This window comes from Pygoscelis adeliae, unplaced genomic scaffold (assembly GCF_000699105.1).
Source record: "Pygoscelis adeliae isolate BGI_AS28 unplaced genomic scaffold, ASM69910v1 Scaffold111, whole genome shotgun sequence".
Lineage (NCBI taxonomy): Eukaryota > Metazoa > Chordata > Aves > Sphenisciformes > Spheniscidae > Pygoscelis > Pygoscelis adeliae.
Genome location: NW_008824542.1, coordinates 451,059 through 464,817, shown reverse-complemented (window position 1 = coordinate 464,817; position 13,759 = coordinate 451,059). Strand labels below are relative to the sequence as shown.

The window sequence follows — 13,759 nt, the reverse complement described above, 5'->3', positions numbered from 1 at the left end:
ACGTATCTATTGCCTTCTTCCTCCAACCATGTCAGGCACATCAGGGAACTTATTTTGCCTGGAGACAAGTTCTTTCATTTATTTATTTTTGCTGCACAAGAGTAAAAGGGAGCGGTGCCTGGCTTTGGCGCATTGCTCCCCGGGGCCAGCACAAAGGGACAGGAGCACCTCTTGGGAGCGCAGGCACCAAGTCCTGCTATGAACCCTCCTCCCCTTTGGAAGAGGTTTGATATCCAGATCCACAGAGTCCTTGGCAATTCAGGCTGAGGGCATCCTTTTCTGCCGGCAGAAAGGGTTGTGGGGTCCCAGGTCAGGTTACTGCTCCGGCTTTAATAAACAAACCTTTTTTTTTTTCCACGTTTCTTTTAAAAGTAAGATTAGTTCTTTACACCCTAAGGAGAGGGAAACCTCATTCTCTGGTGTTGTCACTAAGGGTTTTGTGTACAAACCCATGGCATGGTGTGTGAGGCAGAAGGTGATGACGTGGTAATTAGCTTGGAAGATTTATTCAAGAGATCTGGCAACTGGCAGGGCAAACCTGCGTGGTTACCCGCTTGTAAATAGCTCCTTTTTAAATGGTAACTGCAGTAAAAAGTAGAAACAGTGTAATTTTTTGTTCCTCTATGACAAAGTAACAGCCTTAGATGGGAGTAAGCGTTTACTTTCACTCGTTTCTCAACTCCTTCATATTTCATATTTAAATTAGATTTTAAAAATGACGCCTGATTTCCATCTGTTTGCTTGAGAGCGCAGCGGTGCTCGGGAGGCGGGAATGGGAGCGGCAGTTCCCAGCATCCCCAGAGGAGCAAGGGGAACGTGAGGGGGGGAAATCCCAGGATAACTCTTCCTTTAAAATGTTGGAAGCTTGGCTGTCCCCTTCCTCCTTGCTGATGGCTGGAAAGCTGTGTTTCAGATGTTACATTCTTGTAGCGCCTGAGCCTTTCACTCGTTTCTCAACTCCTTCATATTTCATATTTAAATTAGATTTTAAAAATGACGCCTTGATTTCCATCTGTTTGCTTGAGAGCGCAGCGGTGCTCGGGAGGCGGGAATGGGAGCGGCAGTTCCCAGCATCCCCAGAGGAGCAAGGGGAACGTGAGGGGGGGAAATCCCAGGATAACTCTTCCTTTAAAATGTTGGAAGCTTGGCTGTCCCCTTCCTCCTTGCTGATGGCTGGAAAGCTGTGTTTCAGATGTTACATTCTTGTAGCGCCTGAGCCTTCTCCAGATTTTGCTGAAATCTGTCAGCAAGACAAGAAAAGCCAAAGCAGATATATGGCCTTTTTAAACAAGTGATGGTAAAGAATATCTTTTCTCTTTTTGCTTTGCTTTTCCCTTCTCAGTTTCACCAGTTCAGTAACCTTCACAGGTGAGAGCTGTGGCCACAGCACAGGAATCAACCAGTAAGTTTTCTGTCTTAGAACTGGCCCAGAGTTTTGAAAAGGACAAAGTGTGAAGAGCTTGATTTGTTGGGTATTCTGCTTAAGACATCTCCAGGTCACTGACAAATGGGTGCCTGTAAGGAAGGGTTCTTACTGACAGCATGGCCTGATATTTAATAGAAGTCAGCATCTCGCAGGTGTCTCATGCAGATTGCACATAGAAAATAGATCATTTTGCTAACCACATGTGAAGAACCTTTCCTCTGGAAGATCGCGGTGAGTTTCAGAATACCGTAATGAAACAATTATAAGCTTGAGCTCCTCAAACTGGCCAGCTGATCCTTGTCCCTGTAGGATCAGTAGGACATGAAAAAAGCATTTATTTATAATTATTGAGAGTATCTCTATAACCGAAATGTAAGCAGGCTGTTTCTGTAATGGATTTCATTTTAATTTTCGTTAGCGAGAAGAAAAGCAAAACCACTAACGTTGGACTATTCTTTTTGAAATAGTTCTATTGTCAATTCTGGTATCAATTTTATTCTGCAAAATTGTCAAAATACACTTTTCTTTAGACAGCTCTGAAAGAAGTTATACTTAGAAGCTTTTATTTTAGTTCTTAGGAAAATTGCTGAAGAACTTTCCAGGGTTGAAAATAACTCCTACATTTGCCTGAATTCATCATTTCTATTTGATGCTAATAAGGTTTTAAAAAAAAGACCAAAAAGAAACCAATACATTTTCCCATGTATTTTGGGAATGTCTTGTCTTAAAGTAAAAATTATCTGTGTGACTTTGGCATCACATCAGATGATAAGAAGAAATAATAGTCAAGGGAGCGTGTCCTAAACTGTCCAATAACCATATGTAAATCAGTGTGCGTACAAATTACGAACAGAGCAAGGGGTTAAATCCAGTCTGTCTCTGAGCCAGCCCTGAGTCGCGCACAGCTTTCCCAACAACTGCATGTTTCTGTGCAATGTGCTAATAACTTTTGAAGTACCTTGGTTTCAAAGGGATCTGCTCTGCAGCAGGACCTGGTCCTGGTTTGAGCTGCCAGCTGCTAGAAATCTGTTTCAGAACTGCGCAGAGTCCAGGGGTGAAATCCTGGCTTCTCTGGAGGGAAAGGTTAGTGCAAGGCTGGACTTTCTCTCTCTCTCCCCTCAGCGTTTTTTAAGATTTTCATTCATGCAGTTGCCACATGTACAGTAATATTCGCACCTTCAATGGAAATGAATTGGTGGCAATGTTTTCAGCATCTCTTTACGCTGTTAACACCAGAGCAGCTGGTGTCAAACAGCCCGTGAAAACCTTGCTGTTTGGTTGACCTTGGTGTGGTTGGAGGAGAAAACTCAAGTGTGCTGGTAGAGACTTTGTGCTTTGCAGTCTTAGACCCTGAATGGTCCCATTACTGCCCAGATAATTGGGTAAAATACCAGTACAGCTGAAAACCAGTATTTTTGCCACTATCTTTAATGTGTCATTGCATAATCTAGCTTTGTATTCAAGCTTTGAATTGACAATACGTTGTATTTGGTAACACTGATTTCTTTGGTACCTATTTGATCTGTATTTGTAAGAGTGTTTAAACTTTCTTAAAGAGAAGTTAGCAAAAAACAAGCAGAGTGGATTCCGGACACTGATCCTGACACCGAATTGTAAGTGATACATCCATTGAGAATTAGCGCCTTAGCCCACGGCCACTGACACGGAGCGCGCTCGTTTGCTGCTGTGGAGAAGGGCAGTCCCCCAGCCACCCCCAGCCACGCTGCCTCCTGTATGCTGGCACAGGCACTTCTGTTCCTCTTCATCTCAAGCTTTTTTTTAAATTTATGTCAAATTAAGGTGACTCTGTAATCATGGTCTTATTCTACTGTTTTGAGATGTATTATCTGTTGACTCTGCATAGCTGTTACTTGCTTCGTGACCAGTGATGAACGGTTGCACTCACTGCATCTGTAAAATTAAATGCTTTTTTTAGGGCTGTCCCAAAGAATTTTGCAATCGTCACTTAAACCAAATTCTGTGGTGGGAATTTTCAGCTCTTCATGATCTTTCACAGCACCCTTCTAAAAAGTGGGCCTAGAAAAAGAAAGGAAATTTAAAAAGGATTTTATATATATATATATATATATATAAATAAAATTGAAAAAAGTCCAGCAAGCAAGGCCTGGCTCCACAAGGACAGGTGACTAAAGCCTACGGCACAAACAGCATCTGAATATCTGAGGATCTAGGCTAACTGCCTATCATTAGGAATGATAATATTCCTCATCCTGAGGCAGAACGCTAAGTAAGAATTAGTGACAGGTATGCGATATTTTTATTCAATCATTTGCTTTAAGGTAGTTGTGCAATTCCACACCCCTGCCTGCAGCGGGTCTCTGACGTCCCTCGGGAGCATCCCGCAGTCATTCTGACCGCAGGTCCTGATCAAGGCTGGCTCAGCTGTCCAGCCCCGGTGCAGGCAGCCCCCTGTGAGGGAGCGGGGCTTTGGTTTGGCCGGCGGGCAATACTCCCGGCAGGAAAATCAGGGAGTGTGGATGTACATCTCCAGGGCAGCTTGGCAAGAGCAAGGAGGGGCCGGCAGCCAAAGCTTGCCGTGGAGGGAAGAGCAATAACTAGTGAGGGGGAGGAAGGGTTGGTACAGCTCCAAGTACAGCACAATCCTGATTTTGGCCGTTAAACGTTATGGTAACTAATTATAATTCCTCTTCTCACCATCTTCAGTTTGATGATAAATGGCATGACAAATCTTTGCAAACGTCTTTAAGCGACAGGTTCCCAGATCCTTTCTGTTCTAATGTAAGTCCAAAGTTGAAGTTCTCCTTTTCTTGGTTTGGTTAAACCTTCTGTCTGTGCCAGTGAAAACCTGCAGGAAGACAGAGGTGCCTTTTCTGCTGTCCCTACTTCTGTGGGCTGCTGTATGCCAGGTGGGAAATTGAAGTACTTAACAATAAATGTTTGTTACTGTAACATTCAAATATTTGAATTTAATTAAGGGAGTCTTTTCACTTCAGTGTTCCTTTATTTAACTGTTATTGTTTCTGTGGTTTTTAGATAGCCACATCCCGACCAACAAAATGGTCGGAATTTATTCTGGGCTTTGTAATTTCTTGAAGTCTGAGGGATAAAAATGGATGCTTATCTCCTGTCAAGCTCCTTGGAGAGCTATGAGGAAATGAGCAATAAAAGGCTCTTTGAGGCTCTTTTAACTTTAGTTTATTATCTATTATAGTTACTGACGTGTGGAAACCAACAGAGAAATTTTACATGTTTATAGTTACAAAGCCCTTAACAGCTGTAGCTATGGGCTGAGCACTTACAGCTTTTTGAAATGTGTTTTTATAAATGTAACATTAAATCATCGCGATTTTGTAAACCAGTCTCCTTAAGAAAATGCCTGAGATAATAATATGTGGGTTGATATACTCAATCAGGGCTGGTTTCTGGGTACTCACTCGCTCTCGCTCATTTTGTAACTACACCAACAGAGCAACACACGATGTGGGCTTTTTTGGGGCAGGATTGATGATGGCGAAAATGCACGAAGCAGCGCTGCATTAAGTTTCCCCTTGCTGGATGCAGTGCTGGATGGAAAACTGGGATGGGGAGAAGAAGACTGGGTGAGTCGAGGGTACTCAGCATACCGAAGGGCTCAGGACCGTGCAAACCTCTCTCCCCTCATCAGGACTGGAGGACGCAGCAAATGGCTCCAGATTTCTTTATCCCTGAGGGAGCCAGATCTGGAATTTGTGGAGACTCAGCCCTTGGGGGCACTGGCCAAGCGATGACCGTGGAGAGAGCTTCCTGCCCCCAGGGTGACTGGCTTTCTATTATCATCTCCTGTTCCTCACAGGTCTTTTCATGCAATTTTAGGACAGAGGTACTCTCTTCTGTACCCTGCCCTCCTCTCTAGATTGCTCTTCCCGTCTGGCTTGGGTGGACTTTTTGTGTCTAATCCTACCCACTGGAAATGGTGAAACTAATAAGCCGTTTGGATCCAGTGCAAAGGACGGCACGGAGGGGGCTGTTCTCAGCCCGTACGCATTGCTGATTAATAATACCGCCAAGGGCATACATTAAAACAAACACATGGAGAACGCAGACGTGTCAACTCTTGTCTTTTGTGTAAGACATTCACTCTCTGGTATCCAGGTTGCTGCTCACTACTGCAGTGCCTGTACCGTCCGGATTTACACCGTTGCAGCCCTGGTGCGAGTGGCTGGCCAGTCTGGAAAGCCTGTTCCTCTGACAGGGACATTCCCCGGTGGCCCCCGAATGCCCCTGACATGATCTGGCATGCAGATTTATCCATCGCACGCTTACATGCCTGCCTGTCCCTGGCCAAACACAAGTCCCATGCACTGGGATTCCAGTAACTCGAGAAGTCTGAGAATATGCAGCAGTAAAACAAACGTCAGCCATTCAACTTCCAAAAATTGCATTAAGCCAGAAGAGACAATGTTATTTCTGCAGGTCTGTTTTAAATCAACCCAAGTATTATTCTGGAGTCAGAGCTATAATTCAGTAAAACTTGATACAATCTTGGAAAGCCATAGAAAGCATTAGGAAATACTGCTGGGAGTTGACTTATAGATACTGCAAAAATCTGCATTTTAAACTAAATAGACATGCCTCTTAAATACTAATCAAGCCACACTGCAGAGGATGGTGGGTTACCTTTTCAACAAAAATCCTTAAAATTCAGAAGGCTTTGTCTGCGTGTAAAAACTGAACCATTTTCCTAATGCTACTTGCAGCTGAAATATAGCATATGAGTGTATAGGAAAGACACGTCCATATTGCCATGGAAGTTGGCTAAGTGGTATTGCTGATTGCCATACTTTGATGATTGTTTAGGCTACCAGTAAGGCTGACTTCCAGGATCTTCAGCTCTGCAGAGGATTTCTGAGTTTGAAGGGGTAAAGTGCAAGAGGGAGGTCTGCCCTCCCTTCAGGGGCTGCTGCCGCCGCTGTTTCTGTACAGAGACTCTAAGGAGCAAAGATTAAAATCATTGGTGGCATTTTTGATGAAATGTTACGGTTTTGGATTGGCTTTGCTTCCTTTATCATTTTCCTGAAATGGATCGTCAATAGCTACATTCTATACATTTTGCACAAATATGAATTGAGTTTCACCACATGCTTTACTTGAGAGGGAAGGTAGCTGATGCACAAAAGTTAAATGACTTGGCTTGCGAGAAAATCTGTTCTAGAGCTAGCAATGGAAGACACCAGAGCTGTTTCCCACCTCTTCTGCATACATTTCTGTGTTGTCTTTCTGCCTAAATAGGAAAGGTAAAAATATAAAATAAAGCATGAACATTTCTAGTGATACTCTCTTCATAGCTTCTTTCATACAGACTCAAGATCACTTGAGTAAGATAACCTTCTAGTGAATGTATTGTTTTCACTGAAACTTCAGGATGATTTTATTGTTGCTTTAGGCTCCATATTTTTATCATTAAAAACACAGATCTAGACACTACACATTTTTGGCCTTTTTACCAAATACTGTAATATTATGATTAGATACAGAGAAGGCTTAATGTCTTTGAGGAATCAGTATTGTTATCTTTCTTTTCCTCATCAGTTTTTTACAACGTTTGTGTGACTTTTTCTCTGATTAACTCTTTTAAGATATACAGTGGCGTTGGTCAGAATATTTCCATCAAGACTTTTTGGACAGAAAATGGCCTCTGATGATACAAGACTTTCAACGTTTGAATTTGTTATGGCTTTTAAAAACAAAATATTAGCATATTTGAAATTAATTAATGAGCCATACTTGCTGAAGAAAACCAAAATCTGTTCACATAAACAGTAAAAAGAACTAAATCTGTGCAGGAGTATCTCCTGAAAATGGCAGTGACATTTTAATCTGTCCTAGTACTGACTTCATCTTCCATGATATTGTTTCCTAGAATTTGGATCCTTTGGGTTCATGTTGTACCGGTGGAGGTTCTGGCACTGAATCTAGTGAACTCATCATCCAGACCTTGCCCTGAGCCTGAAAACGTGATGCATATTTTTACTGTGACTACCAAGAGCTGTCTAAAATGGTTTCTATGGAAGTGTTTAAGACAAACTAAGGATAACAGACTCTTTGCAATGACCAGAGCTGTCTTGTCCCATATTATTTGCAAAGCACCATTAATATCAGAAAGTATTGTTATACGAAAAATATCATTGTTACAAGAAAAATTATCAATGTAGGACTTCAGAATTCCACAGATTTGAAAGCTGCAGTGATATTTCAAAAAATCTTATGGAAAATTAACTTGCCAGATTAATTCTAAGAAATGTGTTTTTCTTAAGAGTGCTGAATGAGATGGTATGAAGAGTTCTGGAGGTTTTGCATGCCCAGGAGTTGATAGTACATCTGTGTAAATAACCTTACCAAAAAAAGTCTAATGCGTAACTTTTGCTGCTTGTCTTTCTCCTCAGGTTTGCCAATTTGTCGTGTCTGTCAATGGCCTCAATGTTCTCCACGTGGATTACAGGACAGTGAGCAACCTCATCCTGACCGGCCCTCGAACAATTGTGATGGAAGTGATGGAAGAAATAGAGTCCTGAGAAGGAAAAAACCTCTTACTGCATATTTTTGTGAGAGAAATGGCGACGACCATGGAGCAGCATGACACAAGGAGGCAGAACGTTGCTGCGTCTAAATAGATGATTTTGCTTTTAGGGGAGGGGGGCTCTCTTTCATTTAACAATAATAGCACTGGTGATTATGCTAAGAAGTGGACAATAGATACCAGCATATTTTCACTAAGGACTTTCCTTTGCCCGACGGAGACAAGGTTAAGGCCTTTAGGTTTTCTGTCCAGCCATGCCTGTATCAGTCAGAACGGTTTCCCACCTAAGAGGCCGTGCAGACTTCCCTCACAGTCCACCATGGGATCAAAGCACTTCAGGAGATGAAAGAACCAAATACTGTGCGGTCAGGATGTCACAGATGGTTTGCATGACATATTTACATTGGTAAACATCCTCCTGGTGTCCAGCTTTGTCCCAGGAGCATGTGCTGCTGCAGTTGCTCTCTCCTTGGGCCGAGAGACAGCTGACTAAATGCTGGACTGATTGCAGTCAAACACAAATGCACTGCAAGTGCATGAAGAAAAGGTGTTCATTCTCTCTAGGGAATACTCTGGTATGAATGTTTGGGTTTGACCTAATACACAGATTATTCTAGAAAGAAAAATATAAGACCATGCAAATGGAAAAGTGTGCGGTACTTTTGCAAAATCTGGCCTTTGAAAATTTGCTTAGATGCCTACGCACTGGTTTAGGTGCTCAAATATAAAATCTTGATTTTTTTTTTTTTCCTTTTCTGTAAAGGAAAGGTGTCTCAGTCTTGTCGTTTGTCACTTTGGAGAAATTTTGGACACCTTTATTCCTGGAAGAAAAATATTTGGCGGGTTGAAGTGGGAAATGCACAGTTAGCATTAGCGATGATACATCCAGATGCTCCAGTAGAGAAAGTACACTTCAAATTGAAGCAATGTACTTGAACGTACATTAAGCTTGTTAGCACTTTCCAATCATCAAATGTTTTGCAAACTATTGACTTGCCACATGAGTTGCATTTGACACTATTACTAATAAAACATTGTATTTAACTGACTCTTACTCTTTTTCAAACAGTAGGATTTCTTCGTTGATGAATTAATGAAACAAATCTTTTTTAAAAATGTATATACAAATGCCATATTCTGCTGAGTTAGGTGACTCCTCAGCTCGATGGTAATTGGGCTGCATGGGGTTTTTTTTGATCTTTGAACTGAATACATACATCCTTGTCCACAAAATTATACATATATATTGCAGACTTTCTCTGCTGTCTAAATTTTACAATTAAAGCTCGACTTTCTATATGGGCAGACCACAAATCCTCCAATTACCAGGTGGGGAAAGTATTTTTTCCTAAAATAATTTTGAAATATGTTTTATATTAAAAATTGTTCTCACTAACTACATTGCTCTTGCAGTATTTTTTACTCACTTGAACACTTTTACATCAGAGATGCAGCAAGTCTTCAAAATCTCATATGCCTGCAGTTTTGTAGGTAGAAGTCCATGTGTTCTTTGTTTCCGATATAGTATATCTGTGGTTGATTTTTCACAGTGAAAACTTCTCATATTCCACTAATATGCAGCAGCGCAGGGAGGTATAAAACTGCAACCGCTAACTTAATACTAACCAGGCACAAAAGTGTTTGGAAGATTCTTCTAAAGTGTCATTTAGTATGACAGTTGTTTATCCCTATCGTACCCCCAAAAACTTTGGTACACATATACACCCCATAGCAGGTTATATTCTAGAGTTCATCTAGAATAGATAGTTCAGCCCATAGTGTTATATGAGATGGTAACAACTGTTGATGGTATCCACTAAGAACGGTTGGAAAAAATCCTGTTGTCCCAGAAATGTGTCAGTATGCTACAGGTTTTTGATTTTGTGAATCCAGGAATGCTTCCCCAAATACTTCTATTTTCTTTTCTTTTTGGCCTGGGTTGTTTTGGTGGCTTGGTTGGTAGATAGTTTGTACCGCTTTAAAATATAAATTCTACATGTTAGGCTAGGTTAAATATTAAAATGTGAAGGCTTTTCTTAGCAAAATGCTAATGATTCTCTCTAATGCCATCATGGATTCTTCTGTCTTACATCTCTTGCCTTAGTTAATATTCTGCTACAAGTTCCCCGTAGCTTACAGATAATTAAGAAAGTGGGTCAGAATTTAGCTTAATAATGCATTACAGAGTGCACTTTAGACTTGAGCAAAAAGAGTGGGGATGGGGGCAGGGAGAACTCTGTGCATATGATTATGTTGCAGACTGGAGATGGCATTTTCATTTGCAAGACACATTAGTCTCTGTCACAATTTGAGCACCATTACTTGCTTGCTGTTTAATGGGGATTTCCATATTGTGTTCTCAACTTGATTGGCAATCCAGAATGTAATTAATTCTTTCCCTCTTCAATGTGACAATGGTATTCAAATTATCTTTGCAATGAAATTTTGTATTTTGGAAAAAAGGATGCGAAGTTAACAATTAAGCTATAAAATGTATCATTTCCAATTAAATTGCAGTTTGTCTGCACATAGTGATACATCCCCTCTGAGACATCCCATAGGAGTCAGTGTCACACTTTCATGCACTTCAGAGGGCACAGAATTTTGAACATACCTTTCAAAATACCTTGCTTTCTGCAAAGTACCAAGGGACATGTAAGATTATTCGCAGAAGTGAGGCATTTCAAGAGATGCATGAATATCACAGTGTGGACTGAAGCAAGAAACCAGAAAGGAGAAAGCCCCTGTCATCAGCAGTAATAACTTTGTTAAGAAGATAGGCATTTTTGTAAGACTTACTCTCTTGTGTGATTGCATTTTTGGTTACTATAGATCTTGTGAGATCCTCTAATAAATCTTTATGCCTTAATAACACAGATTAGTGCCACGTCTCTGCACATGTTCATTTGCAAGTCATTTATAGAACATCTTCAAGCAATATAACAGTTAATTAAATTCAAGTAGCAGTTAAGCTAATTGGAGCATTAATTCAGTGCCATATTTCTCCTATTTTTCTTCTGTCATATTTCCTACAAGATACATAATTTTGATTACCTTTATCAAGATCAAATACCATGTGTATACTATTGAACGCAACTGGTTCCACGGCTAGTCCCATGGAAGGCATTTCACTCATGAAATAACGCAATAATCCACTTCAAGTGTATCAGAATTTGATTGTCTGCATTTTAGGTCTCCATAGAAGCTGAATATAAAATCGTCAGCATCGAAAAGACATAGTGGTGTCATAGCAGCATCCGCAATACCAGCGGGTCTGTCCTACTACCCTCTTCTATGAGATTACCTTCAGGAAGAGGTTTGGGAGGAAAAAGTCATGCAGGAGGAATGTTTGTCTCAATATTTTCTTCCTTTTCTGATTATATCCTCACTAATAACTACGGAGTGCTAGAGATGTGTCAAACGCTGTCCCACAGTTACTGGTTTACTGGTCAGCATGTCCCCTTAGCATGGTATAGACCTCTGAGAAAATTGCCCGAGTGTAGTTCAGAGAATAACATGAGATCGGAGTTTGGGCATAGGGGTGCAGGCTGTGTTGTGCCACTTGGCCTTAGGACCAGAGAACGGTCCCCGTACCAATTTGGTGTACTAACATAGACATAGCCAAAGAGAGTAGTCTGAGGATTAGGAGGAAGAAGAACTGGTGAGTGACTTCTTTCTTCATCTGCACTGACAGCTATGATGCATGGAGGTTTCCTTTTCCCTGTGGATGGAGACACAATGATCAGATTACGCGGTAATGCTCTAATTATTTCAGATAACATTGGGAATTAAATACTAACTTTTAATGTTAATTTTGCTAAATAAGTATTACTCTAATTTTAGAGACAGGAAAAACTGAGACAATATGGTTTGCAAAAATGTTTGCCTAATGCAAGACAGACTGAGAAATCAAGTGTTGCAATTATGAATATTTTCTTCCCAGCACATAATTAGAATTAGACCACTTGTGTAAGTGAAAAAGCATGTGTATGTCACATGTATAAGTAAAGCTAGACCACACCACTCTTCAAACAAAGTGAGAGAACTTCTAACCTTTTACAATAAAACTGCCATTAAAGGTTTCCGTATATCACACTTTTTAAATTTGTCTTTATCTGGTGAGTGATGTGGCTTATATTTTTCACTTACATGTGTTACTTATAGAAACAGATATAGTAACTGCCAATGTAATAATTCCTTTTGAATACACACAGTTCAGATAAAAATATCATTGACGTTCCAGAGAAGCTGAGTAATTTTAAATCATTAGATTTAACTTGTACATAAATAAAGATTTACACATTCATTTTTAAACTGAGCCATTAATGCAAGAGGTAATCTAAGAATGCCGAAGAATGTCACAGGACTCGATGATACAATGAATTTATACTATAAAGACAGTGTTTCACGTATAGAGACTTAGTCTTTATACTTGCAATTCCTCTGGAAAATTCAGAAATAGCTATAACTGTCAAACTGAATGTCCTCTAGAAAAATGGCTGTTGCTTTGCAGTTAGGTATCCATTCTCATATTGTCCATGGGAGCTGTGAATTTCCAGTACTGTTGAAACACAAGTTGCATAAGCACACACTTAAAATTAAATGCTTAGCTTCAAGAGCACGCATTTGAAGAAGGCACTGTACGCTAGGTAGCACAAATCATTGTATTGCCTCTTATATAAAACTGCTGCCATACACACATAGCTCTCCCATCCTATGTCACCAATTTGCAGGGGATTAGAGCCATAGGAAATTCTCTTTTTTTTACGTGCAACTTCTTGCTACTGTTCCTAAGGCGCTTCTACCCAGAGACTTCTACAAAATGGTCTCTAGATTGTTGTACGTGGACAACTAGGTGGCATGCAGGCCACCTCAAAGATGTGTTTACCTCGTGCCTGGGCAGCTGAACACCTCCTCTATTGGGAAATGCTCCTGCTGCTGCTGCTGCATGCACCCAAGCAGGCCAAGCTGGGGAACACTGGTCTAAAGGACAGCCCGTGCCCACCAGACTGTTTTGCCTCTACCAGTGATTTATGGACATATTTCATTTTCTTTCCTATTCTTTTACTCCTTTTGCCACATAGTTAACAATGGTCCTACTTTCTGCTTCCAGCTCAAAAATTCGTTCTTGAAGGTCTTGATGGCCCTGCTTTCTTTGTCACTCTTACCAGTCTGTTTCTGAGTGGCTCTTTAGTGCTTTTCATAAATTAGCAGTGCTTATTTATCAAGCCTGAGATTTCAGGAAAATGGGCGAACTGGCTGCTGCTTTACTATCAAATGATAACTAACATATACAAAAAAGGCTCTGAGGTAAGAGAACAAAATAAGACAAAGTTACCATAGTGATGGAATAAAATTCATTTGAGGTATAAAATACCACCACACCTACTCTTAACAAAGTTTCATATGGTTCATAACACAGTATGGGCCATAGCTTTCATGGGCTTTCTCAGATTATGGAGAGAAAAGATGACAGACCTCCAAAGAGTGTTGTTTTCCTCCCGTCCTCTGGATGAGCTACCACAGACTCTCTGCTCCTTCCCTTCATCATATCCTGGCTGGAGCACAGCCTCCCAGCCATAGCTGGGCTTAGAACCACATAAACCCATGTCTTCACTGCAAACTGTAAATGATTGGAGAATTTAATCATTAGGATTTATGTTTTCCTTTTCAGGTTTTAGAGCTTCTTGTATTAAACAGGGAAAAAAAAATATATTTTTCTCCCTCTATTCTATGCTTTTCCAATTAGGAAATGCTCCTTTTCCCCCCCTCAGGTTTGCAGTGGAACTTGTGAT

At 40.6% G+C, this 13,759-nt stretch overlaps 1 protein-coding gene across 1 annotated transcript in view; it reads left to right on the top strand.

Annotated features, from left to right (window-relative positions):
• The window catches only part of DEPTOR (DEP domain containing MTOR-interacting protein), a 77,213-nt gene extending 66,373 nt beyond the window's left edge, over positions 1–10,840 (top strand). The window contains exon 9 of the mRNA XM_009321669.1: positions 7,831–10,840. Coding sequence (XP_009319944.1) covers positions 7,831–7,959 — 129 coding nt within the window. The 3' untranslated portion in view covers positions 7,960–10,840. The remainder of the gene's footprint in view (positions 1–7,830) is intronic.
• Positions 10,841–13,759: the final 2,919 nt, after the last annotated feature.